At 31.2% G+C, this 11577-nt stretch overlaps 2 protein-coding genes across 7 annotated transcripts in view; one reads left to right on the forward strand and one right to left on the reverse strand.

Moving 5' to 3' along the window:
* The window catches only part of LOC131847999 (potassium voltage-gated channel protein Shab), a 43732-nt gene extending 42195 nt beyond the window's left edge, over window positions 1-1537 (forward strand). For all 3 annotated transcript variants that reach the window (XM_059197729.1, XM_059197730.1, XM_059197731.1), the window contains 2 exons: window positions 584-720; window positions 1044-1537. In XM_059197729.1, coding sequence (XP_059053712.1) covers window positions 584-720; window positions 1044-1142 — 236 coding nt within the window. In that variant the 3' untranslated portion in view covers window positions 1143-1537. The remainder of the gene's footprint in view (window positions 1-583; window positions 721-1043) is intronic.
* A 1324-nt stretch (window positions 1538-2861) lies between these two features.
* LOC131848173 (N-alpha-acetyltransferase 60) lies at window positions 2862-11245 on the reverse strand. 4 transcript variants are annotated; one of them, XM_059197946.1, is made up of 7 exons: window positions 11088-11245; window positions 9893-9998; window positions 9309-9540; window positions 8258-8429; window positions 7336-7548; window positions 5031-5099; window positions 2862-3351 (listed from the first exon to the last, which is right to left on the reverse strand). In XM_059197946.1, exons 1-6 carry the CDS (start codon window positions 11102-11104, stop codon window positions 5057-5059), a joined length of 783 nt encoding a protein of 260 aa, XP_059053929.1. In that variant the 5' UTR covers window positions 11105-11245; the 3' UTR covers window positions 2862-3351; window positions 5031-5056. The 4 variants fall into 4 exon arrangements, with proteins under 4 accessions (XP_059053929.1, XP_059053930.1, XP_059053927.1 ...); XM_059197947.1 differs by lacking the exon at window positions 5031-5099; XM_059197944.1 differs by lacking the exons at window positions 2862-3351; window positions 5031-5099 and adding an exon at window positions 4859-4916.
* Window positions 11246-11577: the final 332 nt, after the last annotated feature.

An 11577-nucleotide genomic window follows, 5' to 3' on the forward strand; every position in this document is an offset into this window, starting at 1 on the left:
CATCCGAAACAGCTTACGAAGCAAGTTACTTTAAGGAACTGAAATTGCAGTATAAGAGGCATAACATATTAGTTCTCCGGAAAAGCAACGCATGTAAACAATTAGTATTTTATACCTATGTCCAGGGATTTTATGAACATACTCAATTTATTATTATTTTGTCTTTCGTGACAAATGTTTCCACTTCAGAAATCTCGCATAGCGTGACACTGTAGCGGACTCGACGTACTCATCCTGAACAAGACAAATTTCTGTACTTAGTTATAAAATATTAGTGCTAATATAGACTGCAGTCCCAAGTGGTTAATTGCGGTGTCAATTAAAGGGAAGCTTGCGACTGCGGAGTACCATCCCAGACTATGGCCTACCTGGCTCCTGTCTTTTATGCCCATCATCCTGAATAAAGGAAGACCTAAAAAAGCGACTTTCTGTGGAAAATACATGTATGCAACTAAATGTAGTTTCCATTGATTAGAAAGTAGTGCACAATTAACATAAGATTTAAAAATAATGTAAACAGTTAGGTAGAGTAACTTAAAAAAATATGGGTATATTTATTTCTATATTCTTTTTATGGAAATAGGTAAGAATGGCAATAAAAGAGGAAGCGGCTGGCCATTGGAAGGTGACTCACGCTCGCGGTCGATCCTTAAGAATAAAGAGTCGCGCGGGACCGACAGCGAGCTATTGCTGCAGGAGACCACCTCGCTTGGTGCTAACGTGAGTTCTTTTCTTTCAACCAGGGCTGTAAAAGTAACAACAAATGTACCCTACGTGCTAGGACTCCGATTTCAGTACTCACCTATGATGTGTAGCTACAGTACATTAGCAATTACAATCACACATTGCTACTTTTACTAAATAGTAACTACGAGAATTTGAAAGTACCACCACGGTACATTGATACTGTGATTGTACCACTGAAACAGTTCATTTGTTGAGTTGTTGTTGTATCATTTGCAACAGTTTTATTTCAAGCGACTGCTATTTTTCTTTGTAGTGAAGTCATCTTCGCCAAAATTGAATCGAAAATGATATTTCAGGGTGACTCCGGCAGCGAATCCTCGCCAATTAGACTGAAGGACTTCAAAGGTCAAAATCACAAGGGCAGTGCTCAAGAGCGCGACAATCTCGTTACGTAGACTAATCTTGATTGGATAAGTAGGTGAATGCGATATCATCAAGTAGTATAGTTATACATACGTTTCGGCCCATTGTACGCGATACTCTCATAAGTACATTAATAATAATTAGAACGCAATAACATTATAAAATATATATAAACAAATAATTTTAACATATCATTGGGCGATTGTGACTGCTTGTTGAATATAGAATTTCATTTTGTAGGGGTTCTAAATAATGTAAAAAAAATATTACGTAACGTAATAATCGTTCATTCCAATCGAAAAGTTGAAGGTACCTATTTGTTAAGTTTTTTACGTGCAATTATTAATTGCTAATTCTAATTTAAGCGATATATAGTTTGTACAGCATAGTTGATGAAAATGAAGCAATTATTAAAAATAAAGATTTTCTGAAATTGTTACGAGTTATTTGTTTAGGTATTACCGTCCCTATCGTTTATTTTTATTGATTAAACTCATATAAATGTTACCAGAGGTAAATTTTGATGAGGGTTATTACGGGCGTCGCATTACCTTTACCCGTGGCACTCTTTATGTAAATATTATATCTATATAATAACAGATTTTAACATGAATAATTTTATGATACATACGATATATACTCTACTCTTTGGACTTGACACATAAGCTGCCACTTAACACCATGTGTAGAGTCAGTTTATTTATCATTCCAGTTGCATTGTAAAATATGCAGACAGGTTACTAGGTAGATACTAACGCGAAGGACTATCCTTATGAAAACGCCTACACAACAGTCCATTGTAAGGTTTTCTATTAGCCAATACCGTATCAAATGGAGACAAATTGCAGATAACTCAATAGCCAAGGAGGAGTAATGACTGTACAAATCTGATGACAATCTTACGATCTGCTAAGAGTCTTCGACTTAGAAGAATGTGTAGGCCACAAACCAATAAAAGACGTTTATTGTCAACAATGATATTTATTTGGAAGCTAAATTCTTTTCCATAATCTTTATTAATATAATAGAAACAGTGTTCAACATAAAAAATTAAATTCAATCAACATTAGTGCTAGTGTTTTAGAACTATAAATTAATTATATCAACGTCATTGTGTAATTAAAATGTGGTACTCACATACAAAAAATATCAACTTTTACATAGGTATAAATGAAAATTTTGACTTTTACAATTAACATGTTCACTTATAGCAGATGCAGCTGGGACTGTATATTTTAAAAGTAAAATATACAGTCGCAGCTGATTATATAACAAATAATAAAAAAAAATACAATCGACTGAAATATTAATTTAAATAATGGTCCAAAAATAATACTCATTGTAATAAAACACTTAACAATATAATTAATACTTAAATAAATGATAACATAAAGTTGAAAACATTAACTTTGGTTTACAAAGAGTAACATCGATACGACTACGGACACTGGGTTTATTTAGAATTTAAACAAATTAGAATATAATAATATACATATTTGACTTTTACTTGTTAGGGAAGCACGTAACTATGTTGTCCCCTAACAACCAATCAAGTATTTATAATAATATACAAATTAAAATAATGGGACTCTTGTGTTTATCGTTGTTGTAACAAATTTGCATAGTTATGTTAATCCACAATATTAAAACTTATAGTGAACACTCAGGCACCTTACTTTAATTTGTTGGCAGTAACCATGGCACATAATTATGTACATATAACAACTCTTGCCATATGTTATACTCATACCATGCGTTATGAAACGAATATTTTGTTCAAATATCATATTCTAATCGCAACTAAAGTGTCTCGATATATTCGATTAATCACGAAAAATTACAATATGTATTTTAATTTAAAGCTTTGAGTACTAAAAATTATCACAAATACCTCTGTCTGTATTTTGTTGAAAGCCAAATTGACATAATAGGATGCATTGTATAAATTGTACCCATCTCAACCATGTCGTATAAACACGGGCTACAGTGAGAACAATATTGTAAATTAGCATTTTATAAAATAAAAATAAACATACAAAATATAGGTGACATAAAACGAGTATTATTTTTTTGGGGTTCGTTTGTTCTAAGCTTATACAATGGCATTCTATTGTGACAAAATGGCTTCATGTCAAAATTTGTGGTGCACATACATAAATTAATTAATGTAGTGATATTCTTTAAAATTCTCTCGTGTAAATCACTGCTTATAGACTGCACCTCTAAGTTTTGTGGGAATTTCTGAAAAATGCAGTAAATAGTGAAAAAAATTAATATCTACAAATAATATCTAAAGTATTTCAAATGCAATGTAGTAAGTTAATTATATAAAAATTAATTGTGAGTTTGAAGAAATATCCACAAACATTTACTTATTGAGTACATTAATATTAATAATTCAGTTAGTCTCATTAGTGTTATTATAAGAAAAAATAAATTAAGAAAACAATACTAAGTGGCAACACAATAATATAATAGATTTTGTATGACGGACGCGACACACGCAATCGGCCGTGACAACTTAATAAGGATCATAATGAACGAGGTTGGTATAAGTAGGCGCTTACTAACGTTAACTACTAAATAAGGCATTGTTTTATTTATAAAATAGTTCACTTATTAGATTTTTAAAATCTTTGACTGCCCATTTTCCATATAGGCCTGGACTAGGAAAAATTGAGGTGAGTAAATGTCGGAGTTATGTTATTTTCTGAATAATACGTTCATGTTAGTAATATCTATTATAATTCCTTTGTATTGGCCAAATTGAAAATGTGCAATGTCTTCATCAACAGTCACCACTGTGATTGTGGTCATATTGGTATTGTATTTCTCATATCTATATTCTATTGAGATATGAATGTTCCTAATGGCTGTTGATAAAATTGCTGTTATTAGGCTCTAACATCTTAAATACTTTTCAACTAAATAGTTTGTCTTTTTTATTTCCGCCTAGACATTTTTATTTGACTTTTACCATGTCTTCTTGTTGCTCAAAATAAAAATAATTTTCCTTTACAATCCGGTAAGTCCCGGTAATAAGGTGACCGCATTAAACATAACATGCCTTTATAGAATTTTCGTAAAAAAAATATGTGCTTTGGTTTGTCTATAATAAATTCGTCATTACTTACACCACAGTATATTATTAGCATAGAGGAGACTCATGCCTGTAGGGCTAGGATTACTTGTAATATGGTTACTAGTTGTTCGGTAGTCTAAATATGTAATATAATTTTTGATCACATGATATATAAAAATAATATGATTCGAAAAAAATATTTTACAAATGAATCCAAAATACATGCTGCAATGAGTCATAAACTCAGAATGTTTTAAACAGTTTTCTGTTTAAAATTCAGATATATCATAACATTTAGAATATAAAAATTAAGACATTTACTAAATAGATAGCAGAATGCTAGTTTTACAGTAAGATATGTATTTAAAAAAAATGGTAATAAATTTTCTATTCGTACATAGATAGCAAGATGTTAATTATCATTAATCCACATACTATTTGTATCTTTAGAAGTTTTCTTAGTCCAGTATGGGCATGATCCCTTGTAACCATTTAGGTAGGTCGTTTATTTAGATCCTTCAGGCAAGAACCACCAGAGAGAGGGCAGCGGTGGTGTCGATGCGGTGACCCTTTACATGACTCTTTACTATAAAGGACTTGTTGACAGCGACGACACTGACACAGCAACTGAGTTTAAAGGCGCGAGGTGATCGCCACCACCACTGCTGACGCACTATTCTAAATATTTTTGTATCTCAGCATGACCTTTTTCTTAGAAGTGTTTCTGTTGAGATACAAATTTAAAAAAAATGTTAAATTAATTAAGCCACTCGCAATTAATCGGCCAACACTGATACGAGACTACCCACTCACGAATATCACTCAGAATATGGTATACCTAAGTGCGGGTACACATTGTCCATTTCACACATTGTAGTACGCTGATCGACATGGTAATGTAATTAATCTGTAAAAGTTGCATTTTACGTAGCTGTTTCATATATATAAAATGGCTAATTATACTTCACCAAAGTCTATCTTACATATTTACATTTTATACACTATGAGAAAACTTACATATTATAGATAATAAATTAAAAAAAATATGTGGTGTGCATGTAATTGATAATGATTTCTCCACCGCTTGAACATAATTTGTTTTAGTGAAGTCTGGTATAAAATTTAAATCAGAAATATTTAACTAGAATTTACGCTGAATAACGTATAGAAAGTCGCATTGGTAGATAAGATGAGATAATTTTATTTATAAATTACATGCGTTAGTTAGTTATTTTCTAAAACATGCCATTCCTTTGAAATACATCTTATATATTCTATAGGCCCTAACAATGAAAAATATTTTACACTGCTTTATGAATAAATCGACTGTCAAAATGAGTTTATTATACTCAATATCTCTTTATGCGACGAAATAAAGATGCATATTGTAATGCGAGCATGCCTAGTTTGAAAGGAAGTGTCAGTGTAAAATTGTAATGAAATCTGCACATGTACTGGGAAGAGGAGACAAGATTAAGACATGTATCGTGACCAAATTATATATCCAAGGGAACAGTTTACGAAATGGACATGTACATATATATAAACTATATATATTAATACTAGCTGTGCCCGCGGTTTCAATTTCCATAAAAAATATAGCCTATACCTATGTTATTCTGACGCATAAGCTACATTACTGTTAAAGTTTCATCCAAACCAGTTCAATAGTTTTTGCGTGAAAGAGTAACAAACATCCATACTCATAATCTTTCACACTTATAATATTATTAAGATTAACGATAATATAAGAATCATTGATAGAGGGAAGCTCTGTATTTTTATTATTCATTGTATTTAGTGTAGTAATATAATTCACTTTACAGCCAAACGTTGCTCACATCTTCCCAAAAATGTTGTGTGACAAGAATATGTGTATGTTCAACATTTCAATAATAATATTTACTATAGATGTAAGGTAAACCTGTCTATAGTAATTGTGTTTTAGGGTATGGTACACACCCAATTTAAAAAAAAATATATCTAATGGTCTCATTATTACCACCAATGCTCTTAAACTACATATCCGCACCATATTCAGTCTATATTTTCATGTAGTGTTTAAAATTTCATATGGCGAAATGAATTAATGTTTTGAAAAATATATAATAGAATACAGTAATACTTAAAACTTAGTTCAGAATCAGCTTACATTATTTATTTTTCTTATTTATGACCATTACTATCATAAAATATCAAACCATTTAAATGCAAACCTGACTGCATTATGTCTTTTCAATATTAATTAATATCTTTCAGGTCATAATACTGAGGAATAAAAACTTTATGTGCAAAATTACGACAGGTATAATATAATAGGTACTTCTCAAAATTATATCACACCATAAAAATTCTATTTTGAGTCCTTAAGAAATTATACAAACTAATTACATGGAAACTATTACATGCTGTCGTGTATGAAGTATCGGGTACCGTTATAGCGTGGGACTAGAAATGTTAGATAAACAGATAGATAATTATTATTTGCATCCTCAGCACACACAATAGACATACAAAAAATAACATATAACAAAAACAGTAACAATAAAGCCCCAAACAAACTATATGCCACAAGTGTCACATAATGCTTAAAATCAGGCCGCTCAGAGTTTGTGTTTTGGACAGGTCGGGATCGAATGGGCGATGTAACTTTGAACTGATGTACGTATATAGCTTTTTAAAAGTCGAACCACATGAAATTGCGCTGTTTCAAGGTTATTTGGTCACATCACTACAAAAACAAAAGGTTGACATAACCTTCAAACAGCACAGTTTGATGTGGTTTATTTAAATTGTTGTTTGTGGTTTTAATAACTATTGTTTTTAGAATTTAAAATAGCCCAAAATATATATATTTATTGTAAGTTGGAATATATATATATATATATATTACATTTTTGATATTACTTTTTTCGTTCTCTCGTTAATAAGGCAGATAAAAGATATTTAAAATTTTGTCGTAAATTGTACGTCAGTTCAAAGTGACATCGCCCATTCGATCTCGACCTGTTCGAAACGCAAACTCTAAGCGACCGTCCTGTATGTTACTGAATTATGCGCTGCAGTGATGCAATAATAATATGAAATATATTAAAATATGTTAGTGGTTAATGTGTACCCGCATTAACATAGAGGTGCACTACCTGTGCCAGGCTATGGTGAGCGCGGTGCGTAGTTTCCCCCACAGCCACGGGTATAGTCCGCCGCCGCGCCACGCCGCCCGTGCCACGTACTTCACATAGTCGTATAGACCCCACGGTGCGTGTCCCCCGTTCACATAGTACACGTATGTGAACCCGTCTTTACATCGCCCCTTTATAGAGTAGTAGTATGGCAGAAATGAGTGTAGTCGGAATCTAGAATAGAAAATGTTTTCATCTTATTAATATACTTTGTTACTAATATCATGTATACATTTGATGACCTCGGTTGTCTAGCAGTTTACTAACCTAACTTCCGATGATCGCGGGTTCCAGTTCACACGGTACAAACATGATTGATTAATGAGTATGATTGTTTGTATCGGTCTGAGTGTTTACTAAGTATGATATATATATCTATGTATTTATATCAGTTGTCTAACACGTATATCCTAAGTTTTGTTTGGAATTAGATGGCATACATAATTTATATTAGGAGTATTTTTTTTTAAGTTATCTAATATTTTGTGGACTATAACAGAGTAGTTTTAGACATATTATCTCTTCTAAAATTAAAAATGCTGTAACATTAGTTGTAGTAACATACATTATTAGATAATGTACTTTTTTTTGTTTTGTAAATTGTGTTCTGCCAGTTCGAAGATGTATTTTTCGTCACCAACTACCAGAAACGTACTAAGCCTGATTAAGTGTCCATCCGATTGTATCATGCCATACCTAATGCCATATTACTAAATCTTAATTTTTCATTGGAGTAACAAAAAGTTATTTCATTGGACTAATTATATTATATATTGGACTAATTTTATATATTATATCAAACGAAGCAACTATTACTAAATGGTCATGCAATTTACAATTGGGTCATGCGATAGATATAAAACAATATTGAAAGCAAACAAACCTTCTCTTCTCATAGAAAAATATGGCTTCCGAATTGGTTGTGAGTACATGTAGGAATATTGCTTTAACTTTGTGCTCGTGGGGAGGCTGCGGTACTGGTCCCGATAGGTGGTTTATCAGCACATCTAACAGCATGGTAGCTACGCCTGAACGGCGGTATGCACGGACCACACCTAATGCATAAAGATTTATTTATTTATATTAGTGATCGCCCTGTAGTCAAAATTCCATAGATCATAATTGACATTCAGTGAGAATATGGCCAAACAATATTAATCTATTCTCAATTTGACCGCAGTCTTTAACAATAAACAAAAGAGTAGGATATGCGTATGTGTGTCAAATACATGGTAGTGTATGTAATGTGTTTTGTTGTATTAATTTGATATACTTTTTAGTTTAAGTTTCGCAAAACTTAAAAAAATTACTACCTAAAATGGTAGTAATTTTTAGTCTTTCTCTATATAAAAAATATAAGTTTATCAATTTCATACTCCTGCGTTCGCTTAACGTATTAATGTAAGATAAAAATATAGCAATAATAACACAATACAAAAGGTAAATGGTACAAATGCCGGATTATAATTGCCTATATTATAAATTATGTCTGTCTGTCTGTTTAATATCTTTTCACAGCTAAACGGCTAAACGGATTTTCATGAAATAACATGAAAATAGATTGTATCTGAACTACACTTGCACAGCATTGGATGTAATGCACTTATCACTTATTGTTAGCTATCTATTATTCTAATATGTAATCTGCAAGGGGTAAAATAGGAGATAAAAGTTTGTTCAGATTAAATCGCAGGACTATAACTAATAGTCTGTTAATTACAGAGATTAAATTGACAGGTGTAAATGCCTGATTTACCTCTAAAATGGGTAATTATTAATTTCTCATAGTGCCATAACCATATTAGCAGGCAACATTGGTAATGTAAATGTAAAATTTGTCTCAAGAAAAAAACCCGGCTACAGAATATTTATATTTCATTAGAATAAAATCAATTTATAGATTTATTAAGGATACAGTTAAGGACTGTATTTACCTAGAGAGAGGATATATGCAACAAGTGTATCCTTTGATGCAAACCATCTTGACAATATTCCTTTGTCCTCAGCATTCAATTTTAAATAAGGCTTAATCTCTGCAACTATTAGGCCTATGATCTGACACTTGTAGACTGCAGCGAGAGCAAAGAATCTCTCTGATGACGTGATATCCTCATACCACGACTGTGGATATTCTATTGGAAACCAGTCTCTACATAGGGACCTCACCTAGAATATAGAAAATTGTATTAGTGTAAATAATGAAGTTTTATTTACTTCCTGAGTTAATTGTGAAAAGTTTAATTAGTAAATTGAAGTGGTATATAAGAATAGACATCTTTATTGTATAATTATAACAAAATAATTTTTTGTTTAATAAAAGAAATAGAAATAGTCTTTATTCAAAAATAAACTTAATATAAGCACTTTTGAATAGTCAAGTTTTTTATTCTACCGCTTATTCAGAATGCAGATTCATCACAAGAAGAATAAGCAAGAAACTTGTGTGTTGCTCTAAGATAACTGTGTTGCTCTAATAATATATAAGAACACTACATAAAATGTATGAAAGCCAATTTACCTCCTCCAAGTCATCAGGGCACAAGAAACGCAACTGCACATCTGTTAGGCTGCATTTTGCATCTTTCGACTTCTCTATTATCACTTGAAAGCCCTCAGAAAGGTACCTAGAATACACATTGGGAATAATAGAAATAACAAACTAAAAGCACTGATACACATGAATAGAAAAGAAGTAAATATACAGATCTCAAATAATAGTAATGTAAGAAAGTTGTTTTTGGTGACACCAAGACAAAACTTGATATTTGAATTTATATTTATAACTCTCTGATATTGGAAACATTGATAACAAAATGGTAGAATATTTACACCCAGTTATATTGGATTCAAATATACTCAGCAAAATGTGGGTATGTCAATTATAGCATTCATCATTTTGTCGGCAATTGACACTGTCTCTAACAACCTCATCTACACTATCATAAACACAAAAACTACTGGACTCATCAAAAATTTTTTCACTATCAAAATCACAAATATAACATTAATCACTTTAAAAATAATAATTCAGATTTCTATCAAAGCACCAATAATGTCAATTTGTAAAAACATTGCTAGAAAGTCTTCTGCTCAAATATCCTCCACCTGTAAGAAACCTGGACAATTAAGAATTTATGTGAATAACTCATCTGAAGTAACAGTAGTGACAATAAGCATAATAGCACTATCTCCACATTTTTCTCACAAGATCTTGGTTTCCTTATACTAACCATTATTAATGGGCGTAGGGGATTGATAGTAATATTGACTAAGAACCTTCTAGACAACATCTAGTTAAAGTATACATACTTACTATACGGAAAAAAATAGGAAATCAAACTTTTGTATTTTAATCATAAAGTTTGAATAATAACAAACTATGCTTTTATTTGATGGTTTCTAAATAAAAACTGTTTTACACTTCGTTTGAGTACTCATTTGAAAATAAACGATGGTATTCAGGTTTATGTTTTACGCTTTCAAACTCGTAAAATATGTTGACAACACTCAAGTTTCGCAATGCCATATCTTAGTATTATTACTATTCTTCATTGCATTCAACGTTTCAATATATTTTAACGTGAGTCAGACAATTGGGCAATTTCATCCAATTAGAGTTCATGGAAGACAATCTATGTACACAAACAAATCACTAACCCTAGAGATTTGTATTTCAATTAGATTACTTAAGAATTGTAATTTATTTTACTCACCAGCTGAACCCAGCCATTCGATAATTTGGCCATTAATACTATGTACAATCCTCTCCACTAGTAAATTATCATGACCACTAACTAACTATACAAATCAAAATAAAGAATAAAGATTATTTTAATAAAATCGCACTGATAGTGATAAGATTTTCTTACAAATCGCGGTACAGATTAATTTAAAATGCAGAATTAATTTGCTTCATTTGACAGTTGACAGTATTGGCATATTATTCTATGGTCATTGTCATTAAAATATAAATAACTATGTAATTGAAAATTCTATTTAAAAATATTTTTTTCTATATAAAAGTAATTTGAACTTTATCTCGTAAAATCAGAGCTAAATTTTCATTTTATCTAGAAAATAGGTAAAATATATCCTTGCACGAAACAACAGCTTCAGGGATTCTATCCTCTTCATACAACTAACAATGCCATCTACATTTTAAGTTGTGTGAAGAGGATAGAATCCCTGAAGCTGTTGTTGTAG

This window comes from Achroia grisella, unplaced genomic scaffold (assembly GCF_030625045.1).
Source record: "Achroia grisella isolate CSIRO2021 unplaced genomic scaffold, CSIRO_AGI_Agris_v1 utg546, whole genome shotgun sequence".
NCBI lineage: Eukaryota > Metazoa > Arthropoda > Insecta > Lepidoptera > Pyralidae > Achroia > Achroia grisella.